General features: G+C 52.4%; 1 protein-coding gene and 1 long non-coding RNA gene across 4 annotated transcripts in view; one reads left to right on the top strand and one right to left on the bottom strand.

Annotated features, from left to right (window-relative positions):
* The window catches only part of rhea (Talin_middle and talin-RS domain-containing protein rhea), a 33119-nt gene that overhangs the window by 18020 nt on the left and 2743 nt on the right, over window positions 1-12356 (top strand). For 2 of the 3 annotated variants that reach the window (XM_017170834.3, XM_017170835.3), the window contains exons 3-14: window positions 1264-1546; window positions 1613-2011; window positions 2069-2260; window positions 2322-2400; window positions 2469-2972; window positions 3036-3124; window positions 3542-3630; window positions 4011-4127; window positions 4188-8775; window positions 8835-9025; window positions 11327-11443; window positions 11752-12267. In XM_017170834.3, the coding sequence (XP_017026323.1) occupies window positions 1411-1546; window positions 1613-2011; window positions 2069-2260; window positions 2322-2400; window positions 2469-2972; window positions 3036-3124; window positions 3542-3630; window positions 4011-4127; window positions 4188-8775; window positions 8835-9025; window positions 11327-11443; window positions 11752-12267 (7017 nt within the window). In that variant the 5' untranslated portion in view covers window positions 1264-1410. Of the gene's footprint in view, window positions 1-1263; window positions 1547-1612; window positions 2012-2068; window positions 2261-2321; window positions 2401-2468; window positions 2973-3035; window positions 3125-3541; window positions 3631-4010; window positions 4128-4187; window positions 8776-8834; window positions 9026-10631; window positions 10776-11326; window positions 11444-11751; window positions 12268-12356 lie in introns of those variants that run through there. The other variant, XM_017170838.3, reaches the window with a different exon arrangement.
* Window positions 10391-11341, bottom strand: LOC138928581 (uncharacterized). The gene is made up of 3 exons (XR_011444988.1): window positions 11255-11341; window positions 10605-11174; window positions 10391-10542 (listed from the first exon to the last, which is right to left on the bottom strand). It is a non-coding gene; the product is annotated as an uncharacterized lncRNA (long non-coding RNA).

The following is a 12356-nucleotide window of genomic DNA, read 5'->3' on the forward strand; positions in this document are numbered from 1 at the left end:
CAGCCTTTTCATCATTTACGTGCCAGATTCCGTGGGCAGCAGACGTGTGCCGCTCTAACAGCCGGATAATCTAATCAACGACTCTCCCCAGGATGCCGACGAGCGGGGCCAACTATCGCCGCCATATGGAACAGGCGTCCTGGGCGTCCTGCCCGGCCTTAAAAAGTAATTGTGAAAGTTTATGTGCGGTTTCGTGTGTGTGTGTGTCGTCTGCCGGAAATTTCAAGTGCTTCCGCTTCCGCTTCAGCTCCCCAAGCAAAAACAAAAAAACAAAGAAGGAAAAAGGCAAACATTTGTGTAAATTATTGATTTTTGCCTTAGCTACAGAAAAAATAATGGCGAACTGTGACACACTTTGAGGAGGCAGCTCCCTTTCAAAGGCTGCTGCTGCTGGATCTAAAAAGCGGGCGACAGAAAATCAATTATGCCCGCTCTTCGGGGATGGAAAGATAGGCATTAGGAGCACTTGGCTTAAAATCCAAAGCCCTGCCGTAATGACGCGGAGCTGCTGGAGAAGAGAGGAGAGGAGAGAAGAGCCACGAAGCAAAAGTGAGAGAAGCGGTCGAAGGTAGATGTCCTGGTGTGGGGTTACATTGCCAACCCCCTAAGGAAACTACAATGGGCCTGGGCTTTTAGGCTTTGATTTGGCAAACTCAAGTGTCCTGCATTGCCCTCTCTTCTGTGTGTGTGTGTGTTTGTGGAGAAGATTTTCATCAGCAATTTTATCGGTCGTCTGCGTTTTGGGTGGTGGCTGCCAACTGCCACATCCACATCCACATCCTCGTCCACCGCCCCTTTCCGCCCGGCAAAAGATATCCTTACGCTTTGGGGGTGGTTTCAGTTTCGGTTTTGGTTCATGGTTTTTGGTTTCGGCTTTTCTGGTTTCTGATTTCCACTTTTAACTTTTTCTAGCTTAATGTTCCATTACAATAATATGGGATAATAATAGGACAGTGTCCCCAATTCCTATAAGAGTGGATACAACAGAATCTTCTTGGGAAACTACAGTCCTTTCTTGAGAGATTTCAGTATTGTAAAAGTGAATACTTAAGCGAAAATAATATTATACTTATGATTAGTAAGCAATATGAATTCTTTTCAAAGTGAAACATTCTTTATTTCCTCGAAAAGTGTTGCAACTTTTTAAAACTTGTTAAAAATTCTTCTTAAATAATGCCAAAAGCAAACACACTTTAATAAAATTAAGCTTTTATTTTTCATTCACCCACTTTACTTGAATACTTCTCTTCTTCCTTGTTACAGTGCCTTTTGCATTTCCCACATCCTTGGAAGTTTACCCAAGGAAACAACGACGACGAGGTGGAGGAGAGAGTGAGAGGAGAGGAGTAGAAGCACGAATCGAGAAAACAGAAGGAGGAGGAGAAAGAAAGCCGAAGAGAAGACGCCAGGATGTCCACGCTATCGCTGCGCATCCAGCTGGAAGGTGGTCGTGTGACCAAGACCATACAGTTCCAGCCCAACACCACAGTCTTCGATGCCTGCAAGATCATCCGTGATAAGTTCGCCGAGGCTGTGCAAGGACAACGTACGTATACTCCTGAAGTCCATAGCCAGAAATCCCTTTAAATGTTAAATTCTCCTTCCATTACAGCCAGCGAATATGGTCTTTTCATCTCCGACGAGCAGAACCAGCAAGGCGTTTGGCTGGAGGCCGGACGCACCCTTGGCTACTACATCCTGCACAACCAAGACACGCTGGAGTATCGTCGCAAACTGCGCACCTTGCGTGTCCGCATGCTGGACGGTGCCGTAAAGACCATTCTGGTGGATGACTCGCAGCCGGTGTCGCAGCTCATGGTGGTCATCTGCACGAAGATCGGCATCACCAACCACGAGGAATATGGGTTGGTGCGCGAGGACAACGAGGCGCAGAACGAGAACCTGCCGGACAACAAGTTCGGCACTCTGACCCTCAAGCGCAAGATCATGGAGAAGGATCGCGACGCCAAGATGGAGAGTTTGCGCAAGAAGCTCAAGACGGACGATGAGAGTGAGTTACCTGGCCACGATTGCCCAAGGGAAGCTTACTAAAGGGTTCTGTTTGCAGTGAACTGGGTGGATGTCGGTCGCACTCTGAGGGAGCAGGGCATAGATGAGGCCGAGACGGTCTTACTGCGCCGTCGGTTCTTCTTCTCGGATCAGAACATTGACTCCCGGGATCCCGTGCAATTGAATCTGCTGTATGTGCAGGCCAGGGACGCCATTCTGGATGGCACGCATCCCGTTACCCAGGAGAAAGGTGCGTTTGGTTTAAAAAAGTCTTTAAAGTAAGCCCCTTGACAATTTTTTGATTTCCTTAGCTTGTGAATTTGCTGGCATCCAAACGCACATTCAGTTTGGACCGCACAACGAGGCCAAGCACAAGACAGGATTTTTAGAGTGAGTTTATATTGAGAGTCCTTATTCCAAGTCCCTCTCTTAATCCATTTGAAATTTTTTCTGTACAGCCTGAAGGACTTCCTGCCTCAGTCGTATGTGCGCGTCAAGGGCATTGAGAAGAAAGTCTTTGCGGAGCACCGAAGGCACGCCGATCTATCCGAAATCGATGCCAAAGTCCTGTACACCAAGACAGCCCGGGAGTTGCCCACCTATGGGGTTACCTTTTTCCTGGTCAAGGAGAAGATGAATGGCAAGAACAAGCTGGTGCCCCGCCTGCTGGGCGTCACTAAGGACTCGGTGCTGCGTCTGGACGAGCGTACCAAGGAGATTCTCGTCTCGTGGCCATTGACCACAGTCCGACGATGGGGCGCCTCGCCGAACACCTTCACCCTGGACTTTGGCGACTATGCCAATCAGTACTATTCGGTGCAAACGACGGAGGCCGAGCAGATTGTCCAGCTCATCGCTGGCTACATCGATATTATACTCAAGAAGAAACAGACCAAGGATCACTTTGGCATCGAGGGCGATGAGGGCTCCACCATGGTGGAGGAGTCTGTGGCACCTTCCAAGTGAGTAAAATGAGTCGGTTTTTGTTTAATAATAGATTAATAATGGTTTCTGTTTGTTTTCAGGGCCACCTTCTTGCAACACGAAACAAATCGCGTGGAGCAACTCAATGTGGAGAGCTTGGCTCATCCGGGCATTATACGCAACTATGACGGTGAGTTTTAAGAGATTTCTTTTGTATTTTATGAAATGGAAAAAGTACTTTAGCTGGCGCTTATTAGTTTATAGTTTTTTGAACATTTTTAATGAAATCAGACCTTTGTTAAATATGGGATTAAAAGAAGGAATTCTTAAATTTGTAAATGAGAGAACCGATTTCCTTATTTAGAGATCATACATTAGATCAGTGACATTGGAAAAGAAACCAACAACTGATTTCAATTAAGGAATTTTTACGAGTCTCTAAGCCTTATAAAAAATAAAGACATATTGTATTATTTATATTTATGTATATATATTTATATGATATATTATAGTGCTTGGTTACTTTTTTACTTGCTTATTTTTTGAGTATGCTAATTTATAATTTTGACTTTCTTGTACCTCCCCCGTCCTTTGAATTCAATCACAGCCGAGCGCCCCTTCACCCACAACGAAGTGCAGACGGTGCAGTATGGCGCCTTCGTTGGCCAGGTGAATCATGCCCACCAGCCGCCCACGGTAAGTTGTCCCTTGGCCCCGTCTCGCACCTGCGTAAAGCCACACACACACACACAAAAACTCCACACTAACCGCACTCACACACTCCACTCAGTTAATCCTCTTTTCACGCGCTTTTTTCCTGAGTTGCCACTGCACATACTCGTACTCGTACTCCTAACCTTAACCATAACCATAGTCATAACCATGTGCCATATGACCCCATCTCATCTGCAGCGAACTAACATGACACATCTAATCTCTAATCCCTGTCTCCCAACATGCTGCAATCTCTGAGAACAGCCAGTGGTCAACCAGAGTTTCACCAAGTATGCATTCAGCTGGAGAGATTATTGATTGATTCAGACAACTAATAAGTGTATTGAAATGTTTATATTTAGACTAAGGAAGTTCGCATTAGTTCTGTGAATCTAACGGAGCCACAGCGGGCACTGTTGGGCTACATTTCCGCCGGCCAGGATGTCCTAATTCGCGCTGACGAAGAGCTGCGCACCAGGGTAAGCTAGGCCTTGTCTCCTCCTGGTTACTAGAGATGGACTAACCTTCTCCACTTGCAGGCACCCATCCAGGAGCTGGGCAGCGATATGCGCTCCATTGAGTGGCGCGAGAACACGCTGGACACCTCCAAGCAGGCCGTCAGCAGTCATGTGGCCACCATGAGCGCCGCCACAGCCCAGATCATCACCGCCTCGCAGCCGGACGAGGTGGATACGGAGGCCATTTCGGCTTCGGTGTCGCAGATTGCCCAAACGATACCCGAGGTGACCAAGGAGGTGCGTCTGATTGCCGCCCTGATGGAGAACGACTCGAACGGCGACCAGCTGCTGGAGGCTGCCCGCAACTTGTGCAACGCCTTCAGCGATCTCCTCAAGGCCGCCGAGCCGGAGAGCAAGGAGCCGCCGCAGCATCTGATCAATGCGGCTAGCCGCGTGGGAGAGGCCACCACCCATGTGCTCAGCACCATTGCCGAGGAGGAGGTGCCCGAGAATCGGGATCTGCACGACATGCTCCTGGCTCTGGCCAAGGCGGTGGCCAACACCACCGCCGCCCTTGTGCTGCGGGCCAAAAACATTGCCGCCAGCTGCGAGGACGAGCAGGCCCGCAACAGGGTGATTGGAGCGGCCAGCCAGTGTGCCCTGGCCACCAGTCAGCTGGTGGCCTGTGCTAAGGTGGTGGCGCCCACGCTGCACAACGCCGCCTGCCGCGAGCAACTGGAGGCGGCGGCCAGGAACGTGGCCAGGGCCGTCAACTCGCTGTGCGAGGTATGCAACGAGGCGAGCAACGATCCCAAGCTGAAGGCCGATCTCCTGGCAGCCGCTCGGGACGTGTCCAAGAGCCTCACCGACATGCTGGAGCACGTGAAGCTGAGCACCAGGGAGCACGCGAACCGCACCAGCACCGAGCTGAGTCCCGTCGAGAACGTGATCATCGGCACGGACATCCTGGTGTCCACCCACGATCCCCAGGAGATGGTGCGCCATGCCCGCACCCTGGGCCAGACCACCGCCCAGCTGATCCAGAGCATCAAGGGTGAGGCGGATCAGCAGCAGGACGCGGACATGCAGCGTCGCCTCCTGTCCGCCGCCAAGCAGCTGGCCGATGCCACGGCCAAGCTGGTGGAGGCCGCGCGTCTCTGCTCCTCGAATCCCCACGACACTGACAACCAGAATGCCCTGCGCCGGGCGGCCGAGGAGCTGCGCGAAATCACCACCACGGCGGCCAATACGCCGGCCATGAAGCGGGGACTCATCCAGCGACTGGAGTTCTGCTCGAAGCAGGCCGCCTCGGCAGCCACGCAGTGCATCTCGGCAGCCCAGAATGCGGTGCAGCACAGCCAGGACCACCAGACCAAGGAGACGCTGCTGCAGGACTGCAAGCGGGTGGCTGACACCATCCCGCGACTGGTTACTTCCCTAAAGACGACCCGGGCGCAGCCCGACGATCCCAACGCCCAGCTGAACCTCATCGAGGCGGCGGAGCAGTTCATCGAACCGGCACTGCAGGTGTCCAAGTCCTCGAGGGCTCTGCAGCCCACCGTCACCGATATTCCCTCGGCCACGCAGCTGTCCAAGGGTGCCCTGCACCTGGGACAATGTGTATCCGAGCTGCACTCGGTGGCCCAGCGCGCTCGCGATGCCTGCGGTGGCCAGGAGTTGGAGTCGGCTTTGGAGGAGGTGCGCAAGCTGCATGACGTACTCGACGACACGCGTCAGGCGGCCCTCGCTGGCCAGCTGCGTCCCTTGCCGGGACAGACGGTGGAGAACACGGCCGATGAGCTGAGAAGGTCCGCCAAGAACGTGGGCATTGCCCTGAGCCAGCTGCTGTCGTCGGTGCTGCATAACCAGCGCATCTACGCCGGCTCAGCGGGTCGCGACACGGCCCTGGCCCTGGGAGACTTCACCAAGAGCGTGCACGGGGTGGCGGCCACCACCCAGAATCCGGCCATCATCGACTGCGCGGATGATGTGGTGACCAGCTCGGCGCGACTGATCGAGCAGGCGCAGCGCACGCTGCAGGGCGTGTCCAACCCGGACGCCCTGACCCAGGCTGGCAAGGAGGTGACCGGAGCGCTGTCCGCTGCCGTGGACTGCATTCCCGGCCAGCGCGAGGTGGACATGGCCCTGAGGAACGTGAGCGATCTGAGCGAGATCCTCTCGATGAGCGAGTTCCCGCCCTCGGCCCGACCCTATGCCACGCTGCAGTCGGAACTGAAGCAGGTGGCCGAGCAGCTGAGCAGCTCCGGGGGCCAGATCGTGGTCTCCTACCACTCGCCAGCCCTGCTGGCCGAGACCACGCAGAACTTTGCGGCCAACTACCGGGACCTGCTGTCGGTCAGCATGGAAATGGCCGGCCAGACGCAGGAGGAGGAGGTGCGATCCCAGATTATCGAGTGCCTGCGCCACGTCTCCACCCAGTCGTGTTCGCTACTGTCCACGGCCAAGTCGATTGCCGCCGATCCCGGCCAGCCGAATGCCAAGAACCTGCTGCACGCCGCCGCCCGCGGCGTCACGGAGAGCATCAACCAGCTGGTGGACGCCAGCATCCAGTCTGCTCCTGGCCAGAAGGAGTGCGACAACGCCATGCGCAACATCGAGGCCCTGCGCCTGATGCTGGACTACCCCCACGAGCCCATCAACGAGCTGGGCTACTTCGACTGCGTGGAGCAGGCCACCGGCAAGTCGCGCAACCTGGGCTACGCCATCTCCGAGATGATCAACAACGCTAAGCAGTCGCAGCACGTGGAGTTCAGCCAGTCGGTGAGCAACGTGAACGACTCCATCCAGGGCCTGATCGAGAGCTCCTCGCAGGCCGCCTATCTGATCGGCGTCTCGCATCCGTCCAGCGTGGCCGGACGGCCGGGCATCATTGATCAGGCCCAGCTGACGTGGGCCTACCAGGGCATCCGGCAGCACTGCGACATCGTGGCCAGCCAGCAGTCGACCAAGCCGCAGATGATCTCTGCCCTCACGGTGATCGCCAAGCACACCAGCTACCTGTGCTCCATCTGCCGCCAGGCCTCGATGAACACCTCGAACCCGGTGGCCAAAAACGAGTTCATTGTGCTGGCCAAGCAGGTGGCCACGGCCACCTCGGACCTGGTGCAGGCCATCAAGGCGATTGAGGAGCAGCCGGCCAGCGGAAGTCGCGAGCGCCTGGTGGAGCCACTCCTAGAGGCCGTCAAGGCGGTGCGACAGTATGCCTCCAGTCCGGAGTTCAGCTCGGTGCCCGCCAAGATCTCGGCGGAGGGCAGGAAGGCGCAGGAGCCAGTGATCCAGGCGGGACGTGGCGTCATCGACGGTGTGGTTGAGATGGTCAAGGCGGCCAAGTCGCTGGCCCTCTCCCCCGACAATCCGCCCGTGTGGCAACAGCTCTCGATGCACTCGACGCCGGTGTCGGAGTCGGTGAAGAGGCTGGTGGACAACATTCGGGACAAGGCGCCGGGACAGGCGCAGTGCGAGCAGGTGCTCCACACCCTGGGCACCTGCACCCGCGAGCTGGACAGCTGTGCGCTCGCCGTGAACGCCCAGGGTCTTAGCCAGCGGCGGGACAACAACCTGCACGGCTTCAGTGGCCAGACGATGAACTCGGCCTCCGAGCTGGTGGACAAGCTGGAGCCCATCCGGGTGGCGGGCAAGAACAATGCCGAGCAGCTGGGCCACGCCGTGGGCGAGATCTCGCGGTATGTGGTGCCCATGGTGAACGGCGCCATCGGCGCCTGCACCCACATCGTGCACAGCCAGCAGCAGATGTCGCTGATCCAGCAGACGCGCTCGGTGGTGGAGAGCGCCATCACTCTGGTGCAGTCGGCCAAAGACTCGGCCGGAAATCCCCGAGCCACGCACGCCCATCCGCGGTTGGACGAGGCCATCGATGGCACGCGGGAGGCCATCCTGGAGCTGCAGCAAACGGTGGAGAAGATCAATGCGGAGACGGGCATTGTGACGGGTCTGATGGAGCAGGTGAACCGGTCCATCACCCGGCTGACCGACAAGCGGCAGTCGCTGCTGAACGCCTCGTACTCGGACACTTTCGTGGACTACCAGACGCGCATGGTGGCGCGGGCAAAGGAGATCGCCAGTCTGGCCAACGAGATGAATGCCAAGAGCAGCGTGGAGCCGGCGGCCCTGCCCCAGCTGGCCGTGGACATGACTCAGCACTACCAGCAGCTGACCCAAGATTCCGTGGGAGCCAGCACCACCACCACCTCACCGGACGTGGCCATGCGGATTCGCACCACAGTCATCGACTTGGGCCGCTCGGTCAGCTCCATGATCCAGTCGTCGGCGGGCGGAGCACGACCCAACGATGTGGGCGCCCAGAAGGATATTGCCCGCAACGCCCGCGAGGTGTCCGAGAAGGTGGCCCAAGTGCTGGCCGCCTTGCAGGCGGGATCACGCGGCACCCAGGCCTGCATCAATGCCGCCCACACGGTGTCCGGCATCATAGGAGATCTGGACACAACCATTATGTTCGCCACCGCCGGAACCTTGCACTCGGACGGAGACGGAAGCTTTGCCGATCATCGCGAGCACATTCTGCAGACGGCCAAGGCTCTGGTCGAGGACACCAAGGTGTTGGTTACAGGAGCAGCTGGAACACAGGATCAGTTGGCCAGCGCTGCCCAGAATGCAGTGTCAACTATAAGTGAGTTTAGAATAATAAAGTTTAAGGGATAAAATCTAACTAAATATTTTTAACACCAGCTCAACTGGCTGAGGCGGTGAAGCGAGGCGCCTGCTCGCTGGGATCCTCGCAGCCCGACTCTCAGGTGATGGTCATCAATGCCGTTAAAGATGTGGCCTCGGCTCTGGGCGACTTGATTAACTGCACCAAGCTGGCCTCGGGCAAGCCCATCAACGATCCCTCCATGCAGGGTCTGAAGGAGAGCGCCAGGGTAAGTTTGAGAACCGCCTAACCAGTCTCCCCTTTCTCTCTGTCTCTCTTTTAAACTATCTCTCTCTTACTCTGTAGTTTTTTATATCTGCTATAAAGCTTTCGTTGTTGTGGCTTTTAGTATTTGCAGAAAAATTCGCTTAAAATAGGACGTATGACCCTTTTAGGGGAAACATTTGAACGGTAAAATAGATGCTGATAATAATAGTTTTTGATTCATTCCAATATTTTGCATAGTTTTCTTTGTTACAAAAGGTAAAAACTCAAAAATTAAAAGTAGAGAAAACTCAGTTTTTAATGCGCCCACGTTAACTTGATTTGAGGCACTAAGAGTTTGAATTTGATAATGAAACTTTAACATAGTATATTCTATAAATAATAAACTATTTTTTAGACCAACAAAAAATGTCCCCTTTTAAGCGATTTACTCTGCCTTAGTTTTTACTCTCCCTAACTCACCAAAATTGTAACTGACTAGAAATGGTTATGGTTTGTCCCTAAAATTTTATTTAGGTATTCAGAAGAGATTACCAAGTAAAATGGGTCTTGAAAAGTAACTTAACTTAGGCAGGGAGGCCACAGAAATCGCAGTGTTTTTGAAACATCATAAAATGCAGATTAGGCTGCAATTTCCATGGCCTCCCTGGTCTCGATAGTGTTTATCGTCTATAGTATATATGATTTCTTTAATAATATTTTCTCTTCCATGAAAAAATATGTAAAACGCATACAAAAATGTTGTTGATGTTGTGGCATATTGAAAACTCGAACATAAATAAACATCAACTGGCTTTGGCACTCATCCACCCGTTAAAACAAAACATACAAAAAACATAGGAAACCCCCAACCACATAAATGTATCTGTGTATATTTTGAATAACCCAACTCCACTGCTGCTGGCTGATTTTTTATTGAAATCTCGTACAAAAATGAATGGAAATCGCATCCCACTCTGCTCCCTTACGCTTCTGCCGCTGCTCTCGCTCTGTTGTCGTTTTCGTTTTCGTTTCCTTTAATGTTATTAATGTTATCAATGTTTAACCGAACGCACCATGCCCCACGAAAGCCCACTACTTGCATTATTTCCCTGCGGCTTCGGCGAGAAAGAATATATTTTGGAACTACCCTACTTGCCCCGGCTCCGGCTCTAACCCCCTGGTCATCCCTGCTGGCTCTAGCTCTGCCTGCAACTGCTGCGCCGCGCTCTCGCAACCACCGAGACACCCAGAACACCCACCTACCCTTTCCAAACCACCCTTTCCATCTGTCCCACACCCACACCCACCAACCACCCACTTCCAACGTTTGTACAAAGAAAAACCAAATGGGAAAATCCATAAATTGATGTATTTTTTTCGTTTTGCTAATTCGTTGTGCCTTCGACGTGTCTGCTCTTCTTTTTTCCCACAAAACAAAAAAAAAAAAAAAAACTCAAAACACTCATGAACTGTACAAAATGCAAATCGAATTCAAAAACCGCTCCACACGCTCCTCCTTCTCTTCATGCGCTGCGCTCGCTGTGGAAACAATCTGCTATCAAATCGATATCAAACCAAAATCTCCATTCATCCGCACAAACCGAAAAATAAAACCAAAAAACGGGCAGACGCTTCAAGATGTTTGCCAAGCAGCTGCCCACAACGGCCGCCATTCAGAAACTAACCCACACTCAGACATCCGCAGTAGCAGCCACATCCTCCTCCTCGGCAGCAGCAGCAACGGCATCATCGACAGCGCCATGGCCAACTGAGAACCATCCGTGTCCGTGTCCCTCGTTCAACTTGCATTAAGCCATTCAGAACACAATGAATCATAATTTTTGACCCTTGAGAAGTTGAATTCAAAACTGATTGTAAGAGGACTTTTAACTGCTGGGAAGAGCCTAAAGTGAATAATTAATTTTACTTTCAATTTCAAACGTTTTAAAGCACATTTCGAGAACTTTCCGTAACGCTTACCCGGCCTTTAAAAGTTCTCATTATTTATCTCTTATCTATCAATGTTACCAAGTCATTTTATAAACTAATTCTTATTACTTATGCGTATAATAAAAATCTTTAATTGGAATATGTATTATTTAATTACGTATTTAGTTTTGTATTTTGATTTGAAAGAGTGCCAAAGCCATTTAGATTGTTGTACTAGATCCCTAGTAGTAGAAGTAGTAAGTTATGTTGAGTAGTCAAGCGTAGAAATCCTGCTATATCTATAAGTAACCCTCTCTCTCACCTCTTTGCCGACCAAACATTAATCACAAACATCTCTGCTCTGCAAAACCAATTTACACTTGAAACCAAATAGGTGATGGTGCTGAATGTGTCCTCGCTGCTGAAGACCGTCAAGGCTGTGGAGGATGAGCACACGCGCGGAACACGGGCCATGGAGGCCACCGTTGAAGCCATTTCCCAGGAGATACGGGTAAGTGTTTCAAAGTTAAACAAAAAAGAAAGCTAACTTTGGCAAGCCGAAATTGAAATACTATTAAAGTACGTAATTAAAAATTCGCATATCTTAACTTAAAATTTGAGAAAGGGACCAAATTTGTTCTTTTAAAGTAGATTTGAAGGAATATCGTTAATTTTCCGATAGTTCCTATGACAGCTAATATAGTCTTTTGATTTTCATAAAATTAAATCCGAAATTCTGAAATAATTCAAAATGGCCATGTCTCAAAGTATATGAACATATTTTGAATTCAACCTAACTCTATTTTCTCACCCTTCCAGGCCATGCACACTCCCCCTCCAGTGGGCAGCAACCAGGTGGGACCCGAGGACCTCATCCGAGTGACCATGAACGTGACTGCTGCCACTGCCAAGGCCGTGGCTGCCGGCACCTCCAATCTGCAGGCTGACATTGTGGCTGCCGCCAATCTGGGACGTCGGGCCATCTCTGACATGCTGATCGTTTGCCGCTCCGTCGCCTGGAACTGCGCGGAAACGGAGGAACTGCGAATGCGCACTCTGGAGGCGGGCACGGCGGTTGGCGAGTCCTATCGCGAGCTGCTCAACGGCATCCTGCACAACTGCAGCGCAGACGATCGCATGCATTTGTCGCGTCGCGTGGCCAAGTGCGTCACCGATCTGGTGGCCATGGCCAGGCTGCTCAAGGGCTCCGACTGGATCGATCCTGAAGATCCCACAGTGATAGCTGAGAACGAACTGCTGGGCGCCGCAGCCTCCATCGATGCAGCGGCCAAGAAGCTGGCTTCGCTGCGTCCGCGTCGTCAGGCCGATGTCACGGTAGGTCTAGCTTGTGCATCCTCAAACTAATACCTAACAAGCGGTGAATGATAACTAACTCGTACTCGTTTATAAGCGGTGCTTGATCC

Source organism: Drosophila kikkawai, chromosome 3L (assembly GCF_030179895.1).
Source record: "Drosophila kikkawai strain 14028-0561.14 chromosome 3L, DkikHiC1v2, whole genome shotgun sequence".
Taxonomy (NCBI): domain Eukaryota; kingdom Metazoa; phylum Arthropoda; class Insecta; order Diptera; family Drosophilidae; genus Drosophila; species Drosophila kikkawai.